The sequence below is a fragment of the Tyto alba genome, unplaced genomic scaffold (genome assembly GCF_018691265.1).
Source record: "Tyto alba isolate M040663 unplaced genomic scaffold, T.alba_DEE_v4.0 Super-Scaffold_9, whole genome shotgun sequence".
Taxonomy (NCBI): domain Eukaryota; kingdom Metazoa; phylum Chordata; class Aves; order Strigiformes; family Tytonidae; genus Tyto; species Tyto alba.
In genome coordinates this window covers 25,231,419-25,248,341 of record NW_024881330.1, presented here as the reverse complement: position 1 = coordinate 25,248,341, position 16,923 = coordinate 25,231,419, and the positions used below count along the sequence as shown (strand labels likewise).

The 16,923-nt window shown below is 40.0% G+C and overlaps 1 protein-coding gene across 2 annotated transcripts in view; it reads left to right on the top strand.

Annotated features, from left to right (window-relative positions):
* Nucleotides 1-54: 54 nt before the first annotated feature.
* Nucleotides 55-16,923, top strand: part of PTDSS1 (phosphatidylserine synthase 1) — a 31,754-nt gene continuing 14,885 nt past the window's right edge. For both annotated transcript variants that reach the window (XM_042785795.1, XM_042785794.1), the window contains exons 1-6: nucleotides 55-326; nucleotides 5,681-5,772; nucleotides 7,346-7,390; nucleotides 9,246-9,370; nucleotides 12,474-12,632; nucleotides 16,160-16,311. In XM_042785795.1, coding sequence (XP_042641729.1) covers nucleotides 148-326; nucleotides 5,681-5,772; nucleotides 7,346-7,390; nucleotides 9,246-9,370; nucleotides 12,474-12,632; nucleotides 16,160-16,311 — 752 coding nt within the window. In that variant the 5' untranslated portion in view covers nucleotides 55-147. The remainder of the gene's footprint in view (nucleotides 327-5,680; nucleotides 5,773-7,345; nucleotides 7,391-9,245; nucleotides 9,371-12,473; nucleotides 12,633-16,159; nucleotides 16,312-16,923) is intronic.

The following is a 16,923-nucleotide window of genomic DNA, read 5'->3' as shown; positions in this document are numbered from 1 at the left end:
GGCGCTTCTCCCCCTCAGCGGCGGCGCCTCAGCGGGAGGCGGCGCGGCCGGGCGGGCTGGTTCGGGCCGCGCCGGTTCGCGCCGCGCCGGGAGAACCAGCGCAGCGCTGAGGCAGCAAGGGGGTGGGGGGGTGGGGAGGGGGACGAGATGGCGTCGTGCGTGGGGAGCCGGACCCTGAGCAAGGACGACGTGAACTACCGCCTGCACTTCCGCATGATCAACGAGCAGCAGGTGGAGGACATCACGCTGGAGTTCTTCTACCGGCCGCACACCATCACCCTCCTCAGCTTCACCATCCTCAGCCTCATGGCCTTCGCCTTCACCAGGTGTGCGCCCCTCCCCGCCCCCCCCGGTACCGGCTGCGCCGCGGCCGCCCGTTCCCGGCCCCAGGGCGAAGGCGGTTCCCGGGGTGGGGAGGGGGCCGGGGCCGCGCCGCGCGGCTCTGGCGGGCGGTGGGTGCTGCTGGGGGCGGGTGGTCGCTGCTGGGGGGACCCGGTGTCGGGTCGTGACTTGCCGTAGGCTCTGCGGGCGGGGCTGTTGCATCGCTGGCTGGCTGGAGAGCACCCTGCTCGGGTGGCCCTTCGCTCGCAGGGCGATTATCCGCCTCCGCTACGTTTCCTGGGAACTTGTTGATCGTTTTGAGCCTCTCCGTTAAAGCCTTTACCAAAATGTCTGTCTCGAGCAGTTGCCAAAAACGTCTTTTATTAGGCTATCAAGAAACCCAGCAATGACATTGCTCAAGTAGGTTAATTTACCAAGCGTTCAATGGACAGGAGTGGCTGTATTGTCTCATCACTTTTATGCAACGTACTTTGTCTGTGGCCAGTCCCACGTTGGCTTAGGCCCTGGTACTGCTAGGCTTAGCCACATCCTTTCCCCACCACAGCTCTGTGGACTTCGCCACTGCAGTCATTCATGGAAATAAAGCTAAGAATGGACACAGTTACTTATTTGTAAACAAAGGGTATAGCAGTGCAGTCTGAAGGGTATCTTGCAGTATTTTTCGAAGTTGTGCATACTTTTTATTGCTTCCTAATGAATGGGGCTGTGAAGATGATAACAATCCTCCTTTAGCATAAATCCTGCAGCCTGGGCAAACAGTGATTCCTGAGAGGTTTTGGCTGAGTTGTGTTCTGGGTTCATTTATGCCTTTGTGGCATTGTATGTACGCAATCACAGGTTTCAATGACCTTGTTGATTACACTCTGCATTTGACAGAATAACATAATTATTTGCCCTTAGGCCCAAAATACAGTTTCATGTGTAATCTTCTACCTTATCCTAAGAATCCAAATGTATAGTTTTTGTCAGCTATGAAAATAATGGTCAAACCTGGGTTGAGTTGAGAAAGGAGCATAAGGAAAGGTAAAATAGTGTAGTGCAAATGGTCTGAGGTGTGCTTTTTCTTGTTTCAACTTGTGTATGGCCCCAGGGAAGGTATTTCTGGTGAACACATCCCTTGTTCTACTTAAATCTTGTTACCTAAGCTAAGGTAGAAAGTCCAGGGGATCCCTTCTTAACTCTTAAATCAGACACATGTTTCTGTGCTTTGGTACAATGTTTAGAGATCTTTGCCACAAGTGCTCTTCTCCTGTCTCCCCTTGAGCAATCACTTTTCTCACTATAGGGCTAATTTAGGTCAAACTTGTGAGTTACTAAGTCATTCTCATCCAGACATCATTCTGAAAGATTAAAGGAATTGATTGCTCACCTTTGCAGAAGGAAGGGAATTTTACTGTTAATTCTTTCAAGCAGAGGATCAGACAAGCAGCAATCTCAGAACTATGGAGTCTTCTAGACCCAAAGAATATTGCTTCCCTTCTGGGATGGTTGCATTTTTCCAAGAGAGTTCCTAACTTGTCTTCCCATTTGACTTGCTAGCCTTCTAACTCCAACTTCTTCAGTTTCATTCTCTTCCCCTGTCTGTCTCTGCTCTGCCTTATTTCCTATGTTTAAATACCCATTGACTTCTCTAACTTTTCTCTGTTTCTCCTCGTCTCAGGTTGTGGAAGCTACTCTCATTTTGTTTTCTTCCCTCCTCTGTGTCCTTCACCCCCCGATATTTCCAACTATTGCAGGAGTTTCCTAAATTTCTTGGTTGATAAGAGTGCCACCTCTGTCTTCTTTGGGCCACTACCCAAACCATATGTACTCTTTGAGAAACTGAGGGAGGCAGGAGATAGCTCCCCATATGCTTAGAGTATGTGCTCCCAGGTTTGGTCTTTCTATTCCCATCAGCTTATTACATTGAGTCTCCAGTGACTGTGTTCATGTTTCCACCTCCTGTACACAAGGCTCTGTAGACTTCTCAGTAAGGTGTGACAAGTGATTCTTTGCTTTTCCTGTGCTGTCAGTTGTTCCGTAGCTCTCCTGGTCAATTTATTAAGCAGGGAATTTTCTGTGATACATTCATACTGATGTTGTTAAGTTTATTTTTTCAGGAACTTCACCATAGGCAGAGGAAATTCTGCTTCCCTTAAAGCCTTTTTTGTCTCTTCTATAATTATTTTATGTCAGAAGTATGTGTGGGTTCAGACAAACTTAGAAAATGCTTTTCCCTTGGAGGTACCAAGCCATAACATGGGCTATCCCTTGGGGTAACTGAGAGCTGCTGATACTGTCTTTGAGCTGACAGATAAGGGTGAAGCTGAGCGTCAGATAGCAGTAATCTTCAGGTAGCAATAACAATAATCCAGAAAGAGAAATGTGAGTGTGTTTAACTTTTCCATGTTAAAGTTGGGAGTAGAGGGTATTCAGTTTTTTAAAGCACATCTTTCTAGTGCTTCTGACAATGGCTGCAGCTGCCTTGGTTATTTCCTGCTGAATGAGCCAGACACCGGCTCCTCTGCTTCCAGGCTGTGCCTGGGAGCGGAGGCGTGGAGCGGCTCTAGCTTTCCATGTCCTCTTCCTCTCTAGAGAGAGAGGGATGTGTCCTCTCTGAGCCCAGGGGCAACCAGCAGGAGGGCAGGTGGATGCCTGAGGGGATATTTTGTGGAGCACAGCAACAGGACTGGGAAAGGTGACAGATTGGTAGCCTCTGGTGTAAAGTTGCAGGTGTTTATGGAAGCAGGAGTAAGAACTGTGAGGAAGTAGTGCTGTTGTCTTTCACATCTCTTCATTAATGGAGTTGATTAAACTGGATTATTGTGCATTTACGTTTGGTTTGGGGATTTTATGGAAGATTACACCCACCCCCCCCTCCCCCAAATTTAGTGTCCTAGCTATTTTTTCCTCACTTGAGTGTAATTTTGTTTTGTTTATGATATAATGACTTACTAATTTACATTTTTGTAATGTGCCAGTGTAATGTAGTGCTCTGGAGAAGAGCAGGAGAGGGAAAAAGGTTATGGAGGTATTATGTGATTTGTTTTTGTTATTTGTTATTTCTTCACCAAAAAGCCACACCATTGAAAAATGTGCTGGTAAAGTGGGCTTAAAGTGAGAGAAGTTTCATCTGTCCTCCCACGCGAGCATTAGAAATCTTAGTTTTGCTGCACGAATGCTTATATTTCAAAGTCAGCATCAAAGTTCCTAAGGCGAAGTGAGGAGATGATTTAGCACATTTTCCTGATTGCAGCTTGTTGTGATTGTGTCTTTCCTCCAATAGTTATTTTGCTTCCCTGTTTCTTTTGGTGTTCCCCAAAATAGTTTTTCCAAGCAAATGCTATAATTCTTATCCTAACTAGTGCACAGTAGCAAGGCTCTTGTTCCCACCTGTTTTTACCTGCTTATGGCAAGAAGATTGGATGTCTATCCCTTTTGAAAGGTATCTGCAAGCCACAATTAAATGCCTCTACCGTTCACTTGGAATGAAATGCTGTTTAACACAGCATAAAACATATTTGTTGATTTTTTTGGGGGGGGAGATGGTGCCCATGTGACTAGGACAGCTTTCCTGAAGCTGAGTAGTACTCAGAATCCTGATGGACAAAGGTGAGGACACTTCAGCCCAGCTGGAATGACAATTAAGTGATGTGATCACAGTGTCTTTCACTTCTTTCTTGGCCACGCTGAATTGTACAGTGATGTAACACTAGTGATCTGTTCGCTCTTCAAAAAAAGAAAAAAGATTCCCTTACTTGATGGTACCCATGACAGCATGTGTGTGTGTGTTGTTTGCATATGTTTAAACAGAAATATGGCTTTGCTGTCTGAGCCATCAGAGCCTGAGACTGGCTGGGAAGTGTGCTGGGTGGCATGAGGCTCTTGAGACTGCCAAGGGAGCTAAGCTCTGGAACTTGGGCTTCACAGCTGGTGTAAAGTGTCAGCCCGAACAGGGTGCCTGCAGGAAAATAACTGGTATATCTTTACTGAGCTGGTTAAAAAAAAAAAAAAAATGCTGTGGGGAGTCCCTGAGGCCTGCAGAGAAACCATTGATGCTTAATGTACTTTTTCCTGCCATACAGTTAAACTAACACAGTGCTTAAATGCCTCACAATGATGAAAGTCTGTGGAGCTGTTAAGGTTCAATTTTGAGGGAAAGGGAAGTAATTTGGCAAAGAGAGAAATATTTTATAACTGCAGCAAATATCTAATGTGGAGCGCATTTATGCTGTCACAGATTCTTTGCTGAACCATCTAGAAATGTGACATATGGTCTGCAAGGAAGAGCTTTATCTCTCTAAAATTCGCTGGGAATTTTTTGGTATCATGGGTTGGGAATATGTATATGTGTATATATGTATATATATATATATATAAAATACAATATAAAGTAATATATTTAAATAGATAAACTGATCCTAAGTACGTGAAAACTACTCAGATAGTAAAACTTTAATTTTAATTGTAGTGGGTGATATACTATGAAATATTAGCTGTGTGTATTATGATAGTCTGAAGGTTGTTTCTGTTTGTATTACTGAAATATTCTAGAAGTTGACTGCTCATTAGAAGACTTGAGTGGGCTTTTTTTTTGTTAATCTTGCTGCTGTACACCATATTCTACCTGCCTGAAGAGAAAGAGGAGCTCAGTCAAGTTTGCCTTGGCATTCCAAACATAATTCTTAGGTCTCTGTTATGGCCACAATATGACAGTAGCACAAATAATACCTGGTATTTTGTTCAGAGCTTTGGCTTAGTAGATCTAAAAGCAAGTTGATATTTTGCCCTTGTTCTTTTAAGTTTTGCTGTCTTTCTGTTATACACAGATTCTAAGCTGTATAATCATTATTTCCAAGGGCTGATTGTAATCATTTCCCCCCTCTCTGCACTAACCTTGGGCATTTGGCATTGGGAACAGGCCAAGGGAACTGAAGGGGATTGTGAGCAGCACCAAACCAGCAAAGGGAAACCTAGGATTTGCATCCAGGCTTCCAGAGTTTTTGGTCTGAGTCTGTTTGCTGTGAAAAGTACGTTTGATGATGTTTCTGTGAATGTTAAAGCAGGAATATTTTTTTTCACCTTGTATAAAATTTAGTAAGTGCTTCTGTGTTGACTTCTAACAATGCTTATAGCTCGCGTGCATTGATTATATGTTTAACTCTCTTGTAAGAAAGGGATACCCAGAAGTGCAGAGTGAAAAACATTAAGTGCAGTTACTATCTTGACTTGTTATATAACCAGCATGTTTACTACTTATACTTATTTCTATGTAGTCTTTATTTAAATAATATATCTGCCAAGCCTTTCAATTTCATCCTGATAATGTACTTTAACACTTTGTTGTCTGTCTCTTCAGGGATGATTCTGTCCCAGAGGATAATATTTGGAGGGGTATCCTCTCTGTGATTTTCTTCTTTCTAATCATCAGTGTTCTAGCTTTTCCTAATGGTGAGTAAGGTTTATACTGTTTATATTTCACCTTTTGTAACATGTGAATTTCTCTTTACTGCCACTATGTTTATTTTGATTTTATTAAAGTACCACTTTTAAATGTGTGGGTTGGGGGTTTTTTGTGTGTGTTTTTTTTTGTTTGTTTGGTTGTGGGGTTTTTTTTGTGTGTGTGTTTGTTTGGTTTTTTTTGTGTTTTTTTGTGTGTGTTTGGTTTTTTTTTTTTTAATTCCTTTATGTTAAGGGACAGTCTAAAAATGGGTTGTAATCATACTGAGTGGGGATAACGGTAAAATGCAAGTTATTTATAGTTTCTCTGTATCTAACAAGGAAGTCGGGTTTTCAAAGTCAGTGTCTCTATTTGCATGTGTGCAGTTGCAGCTTAGATTGCTAAGTAATGATGCTGCCAGATCCTTAAATAATGTTTAAAAGGAGTCTGCCTCAATCTGTTCTAACAGACATGTAATTCTGCAAATTCTCAGGGATATAACACCTTACAGAAATCACATTACCAGAAACTAGTGATAGTTAGAAATGGTGGAAGTCACATTACAAAGTAAAACCACAGTTGCTCCATAGAAGTTTAAGTTGGACAAAAGTTTTGGTAATTGTGTGAGGAGCAGAAAGTGCAAAAAGTAAAAACACCTGTGTGACAATTCTGTGGAGGAAATGCTGTCTTACTGCTGTGTGGTTTTTTTTTTTTAATTCATTTATTATTTATTTTTTTAATTTTTACTTATCGCTGTCAGTAAGAGCATAACTGGGTCAAGTCTAAACTGTCTCAGTATTGACAGTGTTCAGGAAAAAACAGTGATTGTTTTCGAGGCAGCTTTGTAGTTCAGAGTTGGGATGTATTTTTCTCGTATTTTAAAAATCATTTATCCATACTTTTCACAGACCACTCCTCAAAAACTGAATGCCAGAGAAAAATGCCACTTAAATGTATGATTCGTATTTAGAGGTTTTCCAGTTTCACTAGACTTACCTTCTCTGCTTTTCACATTGAGAGATTTGTAATCTAATAAAGTCAGTTTAATCACCGGCTCTAAAGTAAATAATATTGACACTGGTAAAAGAGCATAGGTATCTTGCTTCTTAGATACATGATGACTCAGTTTGGAAGTTTTAGGAGGCCTGCTTGCTAACATTTCATGGTCATCTGATGGCTAAGCACCACGTTTCTTTGCTAACGTGGAAATTTGTATTTGACTTCATTGAGAGCAAGCCATTTGTGAGCTGTGGTCTAGAAACCAGGTCAAGAGATCCTCAGGTGACACCTGAGATACGGTGTCTGCTGAGCAAACAGCGTATTACTGTTTTGGAAATGACTCCATAAAAAATAATTGAAAATTTTGTCTACACCCTACTAATTGGCAGTTTCCTTTTCCTCTCTGAAATATGTTGTTACCTTGTTTTTTTTAACATAGAGCCTCAAAATTTGGGTACAGTACATAGTTTGACAGAGAACTGATCTGTGCTCATGTCAAATCCTCATATGAGATATAACTAAAAAATAGATTATGTGGTTCTTATTGATGTGTATTTTAATAGGCTTTTTGTTTGCTGTCCACAGGACCCTTTACGCGTCCCCACCCTGCAATATGGAGAATGGTTTTTGGTAAGTTTAAGTTGTGTTTCTGACTTTGATGCTTCTGCAGGACTGGCCATTTTAACTTTCAAATGAATGGAATTGTCATGAAATGTAATTGTGCATCAAACTTGTGTCAATGTCACTTCCCTCCCACTTCTGAGCTGTTGTTTATAATCTGTTCTTAATTATGTTTGGGAATGTCATTGTAGTTACTCTGTGTCAGGATGGTGTAAATTAAATCACCAGAAAGGGATCATTCACTCTGATACTCTGTTTTAATCCTGTTTTGTATTTGTGCTTCTTAATCTCCTGCACCCACACCCTTCCTACTGCCATCTCTTCCCACCCCAAAAAGGTTTGGGTGTTTATAATTACTGCATATACTATCTGATTTCTAACTAAATCTAGTGTTTCTTTTCATTATTGGCAAAACATGCGAGTACTATATATGTTTATTAAATTGTATAATTGTCTATCAAAATACACTTATTAATATTCTTTACATGTATATATTCATATTCTTAATTTATAATTTCAGCATAAATACCTGTAAATATTAGTTGTATTCATAGTTGGAAAAATAACTGTGTTAATTACAGAACTTACTGAGTGAAATACTGATCCTTAAACATCTGAATTACATGACAAAATGTAAGAGATTTTATTCTTAAATAATTCAGGGTTCACAGATTGTATCCTAAACTTTAAGCACATTTGCAGAGAATTAGGCGCATTTGATTTAAAAGCTGATCTGTTTCTTTTTAAGGAGACTGTGTTTCTCTCTCCTGCTGCCTTATACAGCTAAAAATAAGTAGCCTCCCAAAGTAGCTGATTACTCATCTGTTGACATTGAGAGGATACTGCTGATTAGATAGTACTCAAAGAATCCTGCTTCTTGTGAAGTTTGGGAAACACAGATCCTGCTGCTCATTTCAGGTTTCAGCAAACGTACATTAAAAGGTCATTTTCAATGTTTGTACTGTCAGAGCTCGACCCCTTGTACCTTCTGGAAAAGGCTGCATGCAAAATCTGGAGCAATATTTTTCCCTGCTTAATGCTGTTTCTTCTGGCATGGCTTATTTAGCCACAGTTGAGGTCTCGGACCTATTCAGTAGATGAAAGGCCAGAGTAGTGTGTCCTCAGCTTTTCAGGATGCACCCTCACCTGCAGGCTGTACTTCCTGTAGTCGTTCGGCATCTGTTTACCTGATGTGTTTTTAGGATGAACTGGAGAGGACAGTACATACACTGTCTCTTCATGTGTTTGTACTTGAACGGAAGTTGTTCTCTAGCATACACTGGGGATTAATAACGTGTGAGTTCTGGTTATGGTTTAAAAGAGCTTTTTAGAATTGCTATAGTTTATTTTGGGTGGCAGATACTAAGTTTATTCACATTAATCTTTCCGCCTTCCATAACGTTGCTGCAGGACACAACTAAGTTTGAGTACTAGACTATCGAAATGGTGTTGGTATTTCTATGCCTCTTCCAAATGTGGAATCTGTGAGATCTTAGATATCTTTGAACTTGTGAATAATGCAAAGATGTGCTCACAACAACAGCAGCTTCATCTATACCTACAACTCTTAACTTCCTATAAGTTTCTCTTTTTTTAAAAATAAATAATTCAGACACTGGGATGAGAGGCAGTAGTCCTAAATGCAATAGTGTTTTATAATTTAAAATGGTGTGAAAACAAATCATAATCATCTTTATCTTTAAAAGCTTCAAACAGCAAATTTTCCAGCTCATAAAAGTAACTCAGACATACAATAGTTTACATTTATAACTATTCTTTATTGTTTGAAGGCAGTTTTTTGGACTCTCTGTGTCCCAAGGAGTTTTGTGAGTGAACAAGATTTTAAAGCTGAGTCTTTTTGCAGGTCTCAGTGTGCTCTATTTTCTGTTCCTGGTGTTCGTGCTCTTCCTTAACTTTGAGCAGGTAAAAGCAGTGATGTACTGGCTGGATCCTAATCTTCGATATGCTACAAGGGAAGCAGATATTATGGTATGTATCCATGGCACTTTACTGGACATTTTGGCTACTTTATGTGTGTTTTACATGAGTGGGAAGGGAGAAATCTGAATTTGCTGGTATGAGCAGTGCAGGTTTGTGGCTATACTTGAGAGTCAATAAGTATTTTGTGTCAACTGCTGTTTCCTTACATTGAAATCAGTTGTTGTGAAAAGAGTCTTGACTGTGTTCTTTCTAATGGAGATGTCCACACGGGTGTGCAGTCAGGAGTGTGAGATATGTTTGCAGTGGGGTGGCTTTGGATTCCTTTAAATAATAGATGTGAGCCTAGATACTGAAAATAGACTTAGCAAGGTAGTATCTAAATGAGACCTGCAAGGTGTGTGTCTCCCAGATCAGGTTTGGGTTTGGTGTTGTTTTTTTTTTTTTTTGATGCCACAATGCTGCAGTCGAAAAACTGAACTTTGGTCTTGCCTTACTGCCCTGAGCTTGGTACATGACTGGCATGCTACTGAGCGTGTGGAAATACAGGTACGGCAACTGCCGGGCTCTGCTGCCTTCCAGTCACCAAACTAAGCACTGGTGCAGTTACCACTGGGAAATTACTTCCATAGACCATGATCTGAAGTGGCATGGGTAGCCAGGCTTGTTCTGCCAGTTGAGCAGTTTGCAAAGAGTTTTCAATACAGAGAACGTTCCCCTTCAGGTGAGGACACTAGCAAAGGGAGTTGTAGTAAAAGGAAGCCTGGGAGGCATGTGTGAGGTGTGTTGGGAGGCAGGCAGAAGGGAAAGTGAGCAGGTGAGCACCAGGCAGAAGAGCATTACTGCATGGAGAGGCAAGAGTTGCCAGTCTTGTTCTGTTCACTATCTCATTAAGTTACTGTCCCCCACCTCACTAGTGTGCTTCCTTGCCCTTGGGTTTGTGCACCTGCACACCGTGGTCACCTGTTGTATAGTAGGTGCTGTTATCAGACACAGGCCTCGAGTAAGAAAATACACTGATTGTCTTTGGCACAGAGCAATGCACTGCATATGCAAACACAGCACCTAATCAGCAGTGGCTGCTAACTCCTGCCCTGTAGCACGTAAGAGGGAATGGAAATCTTTACAGTGCAGTAAGCTTACATTAGTTGATTGATAGCGAGGGCTGCATACAGGTTCCTTACCTGGAAAATGCTGGATGTTTACCTGGAAATCAGCAGGATGTACTGCTCATCAGCTGAGGTGCATTGTGTTTTGCAACTCCAGCATCCAGAGCAGGGCTGTGACTTTCTGTTCTGCAGGAGACTTGTGGTGGTGACAAGGCGTGGGCAGCCTGCAGTTAGGGTGGTAGGAGGACACATTGCTAAATGGAGCATGAGCATGGGGGTTAGTGATGTTGCTGAGCAACAAAAGGGAGCTAAGTTGAGGAGTCTGTTGGTAAGTCAGATTCACCTGGGTCTTCTGTCATTTAAGTTAGAAATAGATTGAAGTCAGTGGAGGACTAGTATTACTGCTGGCACAGAACCACAGTACAGCAGATTCCCTGACTATCAGTCAGTGGAAGCTTACTCTGTACTACTTTGCAGTCCTGATACAGTCACTTAAAGTTAGAGTAAATTTTTAACATGCAACTATAATGAAGGTTGCAGTTTGGTCTCTTGCACAGGCCTGGCAAAGTTGCTTGAGTATAAAAGAAAGTTCAACACGTTTCACTGTATGACTGGCAGAGGTACGGCTGAAAAGATGAGATAGAGGGGAAAAAGCTCTGGTAAAAATAAAAGCAAAAAAGCAAGAGCCCTGAAAAACAGCTTACTTTTGGAGTAACCTTACTGTGTTCACTCATCATAGAGTTTCAGATATCATGGTGTAGCTAGGAGCCTGTACCTTCCATTGTGCATTCTGTTCTTCTGCTGGCAAATGAGCCGGTTTCGGATCTCTCTGGGTATGTGCACTAAAGCTGCAGCTTTACCATCCTTAAGACAGGTGGTGCACCTTTCCCTGAATGACCAGAAGCGCTGACAAGAGTGAGAGGCAATACCAGGCTTTCACTTCAGGGAGCACCAGCAGTAAGGGTTACTTACAGTTTCATAGTGGGATTTAACTGCCTGCTGATAGAAGTATTTGTATGAAACTGTGCATTCCTCTCTTTGTGGAGACCAGGTTTTAAATCTTTCTCTGCCATCCCTATTTCAACTTGATCATGGTTCATTTGCGCAGGATTAGCAATAGTTCTGGCCTGAAAGAGAATCTTCTTAATTCAACAGCAGTGCTGCGTTGTCACCTGCAGGTGGCAATGTATATTTTAGGAGGGTTGGAGAGCAGAGATTTTTTTAAAAATGTGTGTTTCCAGTTGAAAATAGTTCAGTTTGTGCTCAGTGACAAGACAGAAGCTCTAGTGATGGCATACAGATTATTTTTTCTGTTGGGCAGTGTTTTCTAGCACTTGCTGTACAACATGATGCGAGAACACATTTCCTTTGTTATTCACGACTAGAATATTAATTAATATTTTTAAGGTATCTGCCACTCATCTGTGACAAAACAGTTGCAAGTTCCCTTTGATTTTTTTTTTTTTAATTCAGCCTCGTGACTGAACTTTCTCAATATGAATGTGTTCTAGAAATTGCTTTCATGAGGAAAATAAGATAAAAAAAGATACTCAAATGAACATTAAGACAAGAAATGTAACATCACAAATTGGTGAGGATTAGCTACAGATGAGCCACATCTGAACTCCAGACAGCATGAAAATGTAGAAAGGTGGTTATTTTGAATCAAGACAGAAAAAAACCCCAAACCCAAAACAACTTATTTCCTGGAGTATTGTTTGCTGGCTTTATTATTATTAATTTTACTGCTCCTGCTGTTCGTGTCGCATAAGAAATACATACTCCTTCAGGCACCAAGGTCTATTCTATCTCCCTTTAGATTAGACTGTACTGTGATGATGCTGAGTCTCAATACTGAAAGCTTTCCTTCAGTTTAGAAGGACAAGAAAGCAGAATAATGCTTATTTCAATATCTTTATAATTTCAGGCTTGTTGCACTGGGTAAGAAGTTTCTTCATTCTAGTGGTTCTGAAGTTGCTTGTTGATTGAACAGTTTTTTTGTGGGTGTTTTTTCTTTTGTTTGCTTTTGTTTTTTTAATTAACAGGAGTATGCTGTGAACTGTCATGTTATCACCTGGGAGAGAATCCTCAGCCACTTTGATATATTTGCTTTTGGTCATTTCTGGGGCTGGGCTATGAAGGCTTTGCTGATCCGGAGCTACGGGCTGTGCTGGACTATTAGCATCACCTGGGAGCTCACTGAGGTAGGCCACCCATTTATCTTAACTATAAGCAAATGTGTGAGACTTGAATTGCTCTTGGAGGGAAGTGTGAATGTTACTAGAAGGATGATTCACTAGTTCTCAGTATAGATTTACATTTTAAGCCTTGTAAACCAGATGCTAAGCAATTGATGCAGTTGCGTTAGTGGACAACAGTAATCTGGGGTTTACTACCTGAACAGGAGGGAAGTCTAGGCCAGCCTTTTGGTGCCATCCATAGTTTGTTTTTCTGCTGTTGTGAGAGTCAACACTCATGCTACTTCAGACATTGACTGCTATTCCCTGATCAAGAGCAGTTGTTCTCCTTTTTCACCTTGCAGTATCAGTGATCTACTGTCGTGACCCCTTACCCCAAATACCACAGTATTATGCGTTGTGTATAGTTGTGCACACTCTACAGTGAAATGGAGTTGAGGGATTCTTGAGGAAGGTGTGAGGGCCCATGAGAAGTCTATGTGGAGTGGCAAGACACCACTTGGTGTGGTGTTTTCTGTCAGGAGGCCTGAGTGCATAACCCTTTTTTTGTTAAATTGTATCGCACAAGCCTAGTTAGTTCATGTTCACTGACTTAAAAATTATTTTTTTACTAGTTTTGGATCTAAGCTAGTTCACATGAAGTGTAGTGCCCTGCACCGTGGTTTGGAGGACCACTGACTTATTTTTGTTATCTAGCTCTACCACAGTTCTCGCAAGCACAGGCTTAAGTCATTTGATTGTTGGCACTTTTATCCTACTTTGAAAAAAAAAAAAAATAGAAGATACTTGACCTGAATCAGTCAATTGACTGTTGCTTGGAATTCTGTTTCTTATTGTTAGATCCATTTTAAGAATTCAAGCTGATTAGTTGCTACTCTCAATATTTTTATTTGCATGTAACCTAGAGCTTGATTAGTAGAATATGTCACCAAATATCCAAAGATGCATTTCCATAAAAATGAGTTTAATTACATTATATTCTTTGATTGGACAATTCAGAGAAAAAAACCAAAACAAAACAATTTGTATCATCTTTTGGGACAGCATAGTCTAACCTGTCAAACTTAAAATACTAAGCGTAGATCTAAACACCTGAATTTAGTCTTTAAAATCATAGTTTTCTGTAGAGCTTGCTCTCTTGTGAATGCTTGGCTCATCTGATGAAGCATTTATAATTCAGAAACAGAGAAAAGGATTTAGTTGTCTAAAATTCAGCTTCTGAATTTGAAAATACTGATGCCATGAGTTCGTTTTCAAAACATGTTTCTGTTCTGTGTCACTGAAGGATACACTGTTTCCTAAACTATTTTGAAATTTAAGATTGGGAGTTCACAAGTGCCCATCTGCAAAAAAACAATTTAGCTACTTATTGTACTCATTTTTTCCCTCTGGAAAAGAATAAATTTGGATTTGTTTCATATGCACTCTTATCATTCAGCTGATCATCACACAACCATCGTCTTCAATTTGACACCGCATGGGGTGTCTAGTGTTCCATGTTGTTGAAAGGCAGATTATTGGAACAGACAATGTGTTGGGTAAAGTTCAACATATAGAGAGGTTATCACTACTCAAATGGATTTTTAATGAATTAGTTAATTCAGGAGAGTCATTAGAAACCTACAGAAGTTATCAGGGCAGTTACATAGGGATTTAGCTGTGCATCTCCTGTTAGCATTAATGGATTTCAGCTGGCTCCCCCGTTCTGAAATGGAACACTTGTCTCGTGCTCCATACTATCGGATTAAAGTTGGGATGCAGGCAGACCTTGGTGTCTCATTCTGAGAAAACAGCTAGCACCTTAGAGTTGGTCTGGCTAACACCTAAGTTCTTTTTTGCTGATTTATTATCTGTAACTTCTGATGTCTTTGGCTGGATTATTGCAGACTGAGATTCATAGCCTAGTGCCCCTTTCAGGTTAAATTAATTTAAAACATGAAAGGGGAACTATAGCAGGATAATGAGCAACATGGTATGGCTTGGATCCTGAAGAGAAATTAAAATTTTCTTTTCTACAGTTTGAAATTCCGATAGCCTTGTCAAAGAAAGAAGTTGCTTGGATAGACTTCTGCAAGTTTTTAGAGGAACTGTAATTGTCAATATCAGCCACTGTAGCTTATTATAAATTGACCAGTATTTATTCTTGCTGTATACAGAAATCATTCTTCTTGTTCCTTTTCCCATACCTGCTTTTTTCCAATATCTTATTTATACATCTCTTAACAAAAGATACTTCATTACAAAATCATACCAAAAATCTTCCACAGACACGGTGTATGTACATTAACTGACAAAAATGGTTCTATTTTTGTGGACGTAAGAATACTCTTTAATTTGCTATGTGTTTCATTAAGCATCATATTGGGTATTCCAAAGGGACTGCTTAACACATGGCTGTCTTGATTTCTAGTCCACAGCTAACTTTTTCAGTCTGTTTTGGGGGTTGCTGTAATATTTGTTGCAGAATAGAGAATACAATTATTTTCTCTTAAAGGAGAATGAGGGGTGCTGAGTCCATTTCTAGCTCTCAGTAAATATTTATATCTTGCTTTATTATGGCTGGTTGTTCTCCTTCTCTCTGTCAAAAGTGTGAAGTCACCAAATGTATCTGTAAATACATTTAATTGCTTTACTAATGCCCCACAGTCGTCTTCAGTGGAGTATTCGGAAAGGAACACATTGCTTCAGATGTAAATCATTTGTGCACTTCCCAGTGGAAATCTTTAGGGGACTGAATATGTTTTGATATACCCAGATGATGTCAGCTTTTCAGTCTGATGTTGGTTTCTGGCCTATTTTCCAGTATCTTCACTGTAAAAGTACCTTTGTCATTAGTGCTTAATAGATACCAAGCAGGAGGGGAAAGTAGAATATCCTCTTAACTTCTTGAGCCATTTTGGATTAAGTATAGCAGCAAAGACTGTAGTGTCTGAAACATTGGTGAACTCTTAATCTTTTTACAGTCACTAAATTTCCTAAAAATAGTAAATGTAAGAAAAGAGTTTTGAAATAGGACAAGTCTTAAGTCCTGGGCTCCAGCATGCTTTGTTACTGACAGTTGTTACAAGTGCATCTGTTCTACTTACTGCATCTTGTTGCTGGTTTAGAAAGGATACTGCTTAAAACTATTTAGGAAAAATAAAACAAAGGTTCCCTTCAATTTATGTAATTTTTTTTTAAAGCACAAAACACCTTATTTCCTCCAAGAAATGCAGTAGTTTTGCTTGTTTCATGCATTTCTATGAATGTTTTCTATATCATCTTTGAGAGGCTAAGAGCTGCATATTATCCTTATATACATTATAGCCCCAACAGTGAATGGTGAGAAGGAAACCTCTGATGTCTTGTGTGGTTCTATCCAAGGCCTTTGGATGTTAATGGAAGGATGCCCATCAAATTTCAGTGGTTTTGGCTCATGTCCTTGAAGTACGATGTGTACTGAAATCTGATTATTTTTAATGTGTACTTAAAAAGTGAATTTCTATGAATTGTGTACTGTTCCTCACCCAGAATATTTTTGCTGTATTCTGTAGCTCTTCTTCATGCACCTTCTGCCTAACTTTGCTGAATGCTGGTGGGATCAAGTCATTTTGGACATCCTGCTTTGTAACGGGGGTGGCATCTGGTTGGGCATGGTAGTTTGTCGTTTCTTGGAGATGAGGACCTATCACTGGGCAAGCTTCAAGTAGGTCTAAATTAAAGCTTGATAAACATTGTTTGATGTTATAATATTCAATTAATTTCCTTGGAAAATATACCTTCTTTGCATATGTAAAATGCATGTGGTATAGAAATAGCATGCAATCTGTATGTGCTAACAATGCTGTAAATTTATTTTAAAAGTTAAAAATCCATTTTATGCTACTGTACAGCATATATTTGTAAACACAATTTTATATAAATCTTCCTTTGTAATCTTAAGTTAGAAGCATTGATGCCAAATGAAAATATAAATTAGTAAAGCTATTTGCATTTTCAGTTTATTTTGTACAGGTGAAACTTTGAAGAAGGCAGCGAACAAAACAAGCTGTAATTGTTTTCTTATTATACAAGGCTTTTAAAATACTTTTGGGCTCACTTTGATGAGGCATTAGTGTGGCAATCTATCAGCACTAGTTGTAATTGCAGAAGAGGAATCAGGCTGATTGTACCTGTGCAGTAGATTGCCTTACCCCATTGCTGACCCTCTGTAGTAAATGGAGCAACTGCAAAATAAAGTAGCATTTGTTGTGTAAAAGGGCAACAGCTTTTGTGGCCTAGTGTCAGTTCTTAGCTGTCCAGGTATGGTTTCTTCCAT